This window comes from Echinops telfairi, unplaced genomic scaffold, assembly GCF_000313985.2.
Source record: "Echinops telfairi isolate 266 unplaced genomic scaffold, ASM31398v2 ScPeMD7_1713;HRSCAF=2227, whole genome shotgun sequence".
NCBI classification, from domain to species: Eukaryota; Metazoa; Chordata; class Mammalia; order Afrosoricida; family Tenrecidae; genus Echinops; species Echinops telfairi.
Genome location: NW_022105611.1, coordinates 18,115,264 through 18,122,793, shown reverse-complemented (window position 1 = coordinate 18,122,793; position 7,530 = coordinate 18,115,264). Strand labels below are relative to the sequence as shown.

The window sequence follows — 7,530 nt, the reverse complement described above, 5'->3', positions numbered from 1 at the left end:
GATAACAGTTGTATGAGCCCCTAATAAAATGTTTTAAAAAAAAGAACAGGCCACTGGATCCTGTTGTGCACGGCCATGTGACCACGACCCTGAGTGCCTCACCAGCACCCCGCAGAGGGTCACAACATCCACCTGGTGTCCTCGGCGCCCTGTCTGGTAGATCACAGAGGCTTGGTGGTCACTCTCTGGAATAAATCCAATAACATGAAACGCAATGAAAGACAACCTACACTAAATTTTATCCTGAGCATTTCATGCAATTCAATAAATGGAGATGGCACCCAGATACAGCAGCGTGACGCTGTGTGACAGGCATGGAGAAGAACAAAATACGACCCCTTCTCTTCAGGCGCTCATGATCTGGTGGGGGGTGGGAGCGGGCGGGGAGGCAGATAGAGACAAAGTATCTTATAGTCAAGGTGACAATGATGAGGGCACAGAATGTTAACGGGAAATCGAAGGGCATTAGGTTTGGAACCCAGGATCTCTGGAAAACTGTTACTGCAGGTTCGTTCTCTGAGGTCGGCCTTGAAGTCTTGCTGGGCTCTCCCCTGGGGGGATTTCAGGTACACATAGCAGAAGTTCCGCAGAGCATCCGCTAAGTCGGATGACCCTCTCTCTAACGCTCATGGGATGCTGGAGGGCAGAGATTGCAGGACCCTTTTCTTTCTGATTTCCTGTCACCGCTCTCAGTTCTCAAGTATTTTGCCTCTGGTTTCTCAATTCTCTCTCCTGGTGACCCAGCTGATTTCCTCCAGGGAAGAGTTCACATTAGCATTTCTATAGGGAGCACCTGCTCCCTCCTCTCTGCCTACTAACTGATGGCTGGGGCAATGGGGTTGACTGGGAAGGGAATTTCAATCCCCTCCTTAGGCCTCATTTCATTCTCCTTGAGTACACTAGGTCCAAAGTCACAAATGGTTGGCCAGTGAAATTCACCCCCTTCCCGTTGAAAGTGGTGACATAAAACAAAACAAAAAACCCACATGCTTCGCAATTTTATATCATCTATGTAAAATTAGTATGGCCAGAATGAATCAACCTTATGATTGTGAACCACTCTAAAGTATAACTCAGATGACACTTAAATGCCAAACTCCCAGGCTAGTGGGGATGGGTCATGAGTTAGATGAACTGTGAAGTAAGGGAGGTTTCTCAACACCATCCTGCCAAAGGACAGGCAAGGTTGTCTACTGTTTTTTTGTCTACTGTGTTTTGTAGCAGAGAACAAATTGGCATGTACATGATTCCGGATGCTGAATGGTTTCTTTCACCATCTCTCCCAATATATTAAGCTTATGGATCAAGTTTTCTTTCTCTATGTAAGGAAATGGCTTGCATATTTGCCATGTGACAGATGCCATCTGTAAAGCCCAAGAGACGAACTAGTCACTGAGGTGTAAACACATCATGATGTATGTAGGACTGAAGGAGAGAGGGTCTGTGAACCACATTTTCATGCAAATGAGTCTACCATGGTTTCTAAGGCAATGTACGGTGCATCTACAACAGAACACGGTCCCAGGCCAACTCAGGAAATATCTAGAATCAGAGCAAGAGGAAGAATAAAAGGCAACAGAGGAGGAAAAAAATCAATGTTCCAGAAAAACCTGTAACATCCAGGCGGTTTCCCTCTTTATAGTATATTTAATTTATAGAAAATCTAATTTCGTTATGTCTACTTTCATTCAAAGCACATTTCCCTGTTTTTTTTTCTTCCAGACTAAAAAATAAATGTTAGATTTCACATCAAATTTGCCACGCATGTTGAAATCATCTGTTCAAGAAATTGATATTGTTCAGGAACATTCATTCCAGCTATGAAGGGTTACTTTTACGATGTTTGGGGGAAGGGGCTCTGTGGAACAAAGGCACAACCTAAACCATTTAGACTCGGTTGTATCTGAAAGGTGTGGTCACTTCTTGAACATCTGGACATCCACTCATGGACAAAAGAAGCCTAACCAAGTTGGGGGTAAAAAAACCAACTGAATAGGACTTCCCACGGTGAATCTGAAATATGTCAGTGGGCATAGACCATAGAGAGGGGAGGGCAGGGAGCACCTACCAGGGGGGTGGGGGTGGGTAAGTAGTGCCGCCCACAGTGAGGGAGCATGGGAGTAGGTAGTGGCAAAGGCCGGGTCAAGAATCTCTGCAGTTAGGCATAGTTTAGGGATCTCAAGGAAGGAAAACAAGCCAGCCATGGCAGGATCCAAAAAAACGACATTATGGGTTTGCTTTTCATGCTCGTTCGTTTCCTTTCTTTCCTTTACCTTCCCCGAGTAGCCTGCTTAAGATACTGTGAACGTCCACTTCCTCGTGGAAGAGATATGTGTCCTTGCTTGATCCAGAGTTTTAAATGGAAGCAGCGTGCTCCTGGGGCGGGAGGGGGTGAGTGTGGTCACAATAACAATACAGGAAGAGAGAATGGCCAAGTTGGAGTGGAATCCGGGAAGAAGGAGTAGGGGCCAATTGATTTCTCATTGGGAAATGCCTCCCAGGGTAAAACCCTGGGGGGTGGATTTTGTCTTAAGGAAAGAGGCTGTCTGAGGATGGTCGTCTTCTTCCTCAGGATATGAGGGAGGGGGTGACATGTGCACCAGAGAAGGCCATTCATCGGATGATGAGGCTACACCGAGGGTCTTGGCAAAGGACTCTAACTGCAGTCCTCCCCACCACGCCCTTCTGCAGGAAGGAGGCGACTGGCTGTGGCATTGATAAAGAATCCGTACTCTGAACCCCTCCAGCTCCATTACTCATCATGAACATCTGCCTCCCCAGGGGCCCAAGCCCCAGGTTACATGGGCAGCAGAGTCAACTGTGATCTGTTAGCTAATTGATTGGGGTTATAACATAAGGGCAAGACTGAAAGCTGGGTATTCAGAAACAGATATCAGATGGATGAAGCATGAGAAAGCAGGCTGGAAGGCCTGAGGCCACTGCAGAGGGAAAATTCTAGAAGGACGTTGCGAGACAGACAGAGTAGGGGGTGGGGTGGGGAGAGGCTTCCATGCTTGAAGCCATTAGTTTCCGTGGAATCGGAATATGTTACATGAGGTGGTGGTGAAGAGAGAGCGGATGAAGGAACAGAGCGAGCAGATGCAGTCATAGTGGAGTGGAGGGATGCAGGAAGTGGGACTGAGAATCACAAGGCATCACATGGGGTAGAAGGTCAGTGGGTGCTCTTCTGCTGAACCACCTCATTGACCCCACAAGGTGGCTAGTGCAGCGCCCGCCATAGTCAATGTTGTCGTTGTTGTTGTGAACATCTGAGTCCATTCCACGTCATGGTGACCTGTGCTGTCTGGTGGGGTCTGTCTCATAGAGACTGTGTGACCAAACAGAACTGTTCTCACGGGGTCTCCCAGCTGTCATGGGAGCAGCCTGCTAGGCTTTTTCTCCCAGGAGCTCCTAGCAGCCTGGAACCCCCAAATTTTGGGTGAACAATTCAGGACTAACCATTGAGCCACCAGGGCCCCTTAGCATCTGCTCCGAAATGTGATGGATGCTTGACGTTAGATCACTACATAGGAACAATCCTGAAAGAAGTCTGTCAGTCATTGCTTCTTCCAAATAGGAGCCTGTGGACTATAGCTGATAAGGAGCAGAAAGGAATCTGACTTCGAGATGAAAGGCAGAAGGAAAAGGCCTCTGTAAAGGCCCCGGGAGGATTAGGGAAGGGTGTGGCACTTGGGTGCTGCCCAAAGACTGATGGGGGGTGGGGGTGGGGGGAGGTCTGAAGGGCCTAGTCCACTGGACTCAGGAGGATGGAGCCCTGTGAAGGTTCCAAAGCTGTTCGTGGCAGCCCACCAGCAACAGGGGCAGTACCCGGCTAATACAGCAGGTGAATTGGGTGGAGCGGGTGGAAATTGCTAAGGGTCTCAGTTGGGCAGCAGGGATCTGAGGAGGGGCGAGGTGGGGGAAAGATGGCGAAGGCCACGCGGGAGACCTGGGAAAGCTGAGGTGGGTAACACTGACACCTTTCACACCTGGAAGGGCAGAAGAGGAGCCAGCGCAGGAGGGTACCTGGGTGGGATTGGGGTGGGGTGTGGCCCAGGATGGGAGCTCAAGCTGCACGTGAAGCTGAGATTCTGAGAATGAGTCTTGGGCGGTTTCTAAAGGGGGACCTGAACGGCGGCCCGCGTCTCACCTGTAGGAGCTGCTCACTGCACTTGTCACCTCTTCTCGGATTTGTCTGTTGAGGGCATCTGCCACCGCACGTCCCTTGCCACTCTCGGAGCCGGCCGCCTGAGCTGGGGGCGCCGGCTTTGGGGTCTGTTCGGGGCCCAGCCCCTCTGCGCGGCGCAGCATCCAGGGGGGCCCGGCCTTCTTTCGGGTGTCGCGCTCATCTCCGCCGGACGACTTTCCGGCCGCAAGGACGATCTTCGGAGCCATCTCCTGCTCCGGGGCCTCAGCGGCGACCTGCACTGGCCAGCGCTCCTGGCTCTTGGGTCTGCGCTTAGGCGCCCCGAGGCTGGGCTCCGGGGCCTGCGAGGTCGTGGGGATCTGCAGGGGCTTGGGGATCCACGGGTGGTCCCCGCGGCGCGGCAGTGGCCAGGCACGGAAGTCCTTCTTGTACTGGGTCTCGCGCTCGAAGGGCGCATCGGAAGGCTGGTACTCGCTGCGAGGCCGGCAGATCGGCTCGGGCCTCTGCACCTTCCAAGCGCGATAGTCCTGGCGCATCACCGAGTCCGCGGGGCCCGCGCTGGACGCCGAGCCCGCGCCCGGGCCGCTGCGGCCCTGCGCTGCCGCCGGCGCCTCGCGCTCGCCGCCGGGCCCGGGCGCCGGCCCTGTTGCCCTGGCAACTGCATCCAACTCACCCTGGGCCGGCTGAGTCTCTATGGCGACCGCGCGCGCCGAGGGGGGCGCTTGCGTCGCCTGCACTTGCTGCTGTGGAGGCGGCGGCAGCGGCAGCGGTTGCGGTGGGGCCCCAGGGTGCTCGGTGGCCTCCGAGTACTTGGTGAAAACCAGCGGCACGGCGATGTCCGCCTTGTCCAGCTGGTTCCAGAAGCGGGCGATGCAACAGGCCCGCGTGATGCACGGCCACGCCATGATGCTGGCTGCACAGGCTGCTTCTCGCTCTTGCTTCGGGAACAGGTCTCTCGACCCCCTGTTTTCAGCCCTATGGCCCTCAACCAGCCAATCCGGTGGCCCCCGGGTTTTTCCTGGTCAGCCTGCGCTCCCTGCCTTGCGGCTGTAGAGAGCACCCGGGGACAGCGCCTGACCCCAAGGCCGGGCCCGCCAAGCTACTGCGGGGCTAGTCTAGGAGTCCCTTGGTTGCCGGAGACAAGCGATCCTCCTGCAAAGAAAGGTGTCCAGAGCGCGCTCGGCAGCGGCGCCGAAGGGCAAGAGGCACCGTGTCCCCGAGTCCCCGGCGGCGAGGGCGTCTGGGAAGCGCCCCTCCCTGCGGCTGCGGCGGCGCGCAGACCCTGGCCGAGCAAGGCGACGCGCAGAGAGGTGGCTGCAGGCTGGGCTTAAGCCATGGCGCAGAGAAAGGGCCCGGAGCGTGTCCGCGGGGTTCGAGGACCGGCTCTGTTTCCTCCCACCGGCGTCCGAGCGTAGCCGCCCGAGCTGGGAGGGGATCGCCTCCCGCGGAGACTGGGCTTTGCTGCCGCTCAGTGCGGTTGCAGCCGCTCTCGCCGCCGCCGCCGCCGCTTCTGCTGCAGGGGCGCGGCCCCACCCTTTTCTTCCACTCGGCGGAGGGGGTGGAAATCCAGGAAAGATGCTGAGAGCAAGCGCGCTGCGGAAAACATCACCTGCTGTCGTCACCGCGCACGACCCGGAGCTCGCCCTCCCTCTCTCCCCCACCCCACCCCACCCCCTCCTCCTGCTCCCCCCAGCTCCGCCCTCGTCCGCTCCCAGGGAACAAGGGATCTGGGGCCTTGGCGGGTTCAAATCCCAGACTCACGATGACTTGCTGCCCTGACGATTGTCCACGGTTTCTCTTTTGTAAAATGGGACCAATCATTTGGGGGTGGGGGGGAAGAGGATTACACTTTTTAAATATGGAGGAAACCACTCGTGAAATGCCAATTCCATGTTTGTTTGTTATTTTTAAAGGTAGCTACCATTATTCCAAAGTCAAAAGCTGCATCTGAACTCACTCTGACTAGCGCCTGATCCACGAGCAAGCTTACCAGTCTCCCACGCAAGCACTGCTGCTTTCCTGGGGACCCTTGGGGTATCTTAGACCCTCCCACACCCATCCAGGCCCAGTTCAGCCCGGAGACCACACTGAAGAGAAGGGGGTGAAAAGGAGATTCTTTTTAAAACAAACAAAGCAACAAAACGGCTTCTTTTGAATTAGGTGGAGGGTTACACATCAAATTTTTATTTTTGCATTCAGTAATGTAAACAACTGTCAAACCTACGGAATGGCTTGCCCTGCTCTCACTCGAGCCCCCCTCCCTCTGGAGGGCTACTATCTTGAAAGAGGCCAGAGCTGGAAGGTTGGGAGTGGGATAGCTCAAGGGGGGATGGGCACGGGGAGGGTCTGGGATGGGGAACTGCCCTAGGATGGAGCAGGGTCTGCTCTAGCAGGTCCAGGCTCGGAGGGGTCAGGCAGACCTAGGTTGGCACATACTGGGGTATATGGGTCAACGAGACACGTGTGACATCTCTAGTCCTCTCTGAAGAACGTAAGAAACAAAATGGGTACCTCTAAGTGGTTTTGTGAGAATAGTTAAGGACTCAGAGCAGAATCTTTGAGTCAAATAAAATCCACAGCGATTCACATCCTGGGCTTTGGGGCTCTTTAGTTGCATGGCCTTGAACAAACTGCTGCACTTTTCTGACCTTTAATATCTCATCTCTAAATCAGAGTACACATTCTCAATTTGGAAGGTGGTTCTGAGAATGAAAAATTAGTTAATGTATGAAAAGTGCTTCCCACAGTATCTGGCATAGAACAATGGCTCAATAAATAGTAGCTATTATTACGCCACCAAGGAGTCCTGATGGCACAGTGGTTAAAGCGCTGGCTGCGAAGCAAAAGGCTGGCTGTGGGAACCTAGCAAAGATACAGCAGTCTGTGTCTATACAGATTGACAGCCTCGGGAATTGTGGGTAGTTATCCTCTGTCCCAGGAGTTGGAATCACACTGGCAGCAGTGGGTTTGTTTGTTATCAAGCCGGTGGTGGGTTGGTGGTAAAATGCTTGCCATTTATGTAGGAGATGGTTCAAAACTGTGCAACAATGGGCTCAGGAAGACACAGGACCTAGCAGCATTTTATTCTGTCTTGAATTGGGGTGCTATGGGTTGGATGACTAACAAGAACAGCAATATGCAGGAGATTCCTGGGCAATCTATTGCAACGCAATTCAAGACATTCCGTGTACAGCCATCACCTGTCATTGGTGGCTTGGGACTGCAAATATGCTGAGAAGATTTCGACGGCGCTTCCAGATTATGATAGACTAGGAAGAAAGGCCCAGTGAGCTACTTCTGAAAAATCTGCAATGAAAACCCTATAGATCTTCTCCAAGAAGCCCGCCTGTGCTCCCAAGGGTCTCTTGGTCTCCCCTTGACGT

At 53.6% G+C, this 7,530-nt stretch overlaps 1 protein-coding gene across 2 annotated transcripts in view; it reads right to left on the bottom strand.

Annotated features, from left to right (window-relative positions):
* MAP6 (microtubule associated protein 6) overlaps positions 1–5,607 on the bottom strand; it is a 63,727-nt gene extending 58,120 nt beyond the window's left edge. For both annotated transcript variants that reach the window (XM_045293156.1, XM_004708834.3), the window contains exon 1: positions 4,151–5,607. In XM_045293156.1, coding sequence (XP_045149091.1) covers positions 4,151–5,052 — 902 coding nt within the window. In that variant the 5' untranslated portion in view covers positions 5,053–5,607. The remainder of the gene's footprint in view (positions 1–4,150) is intronic.
* Positions 5,608–7,530: the final 1,923 nt, after the last annotated feature.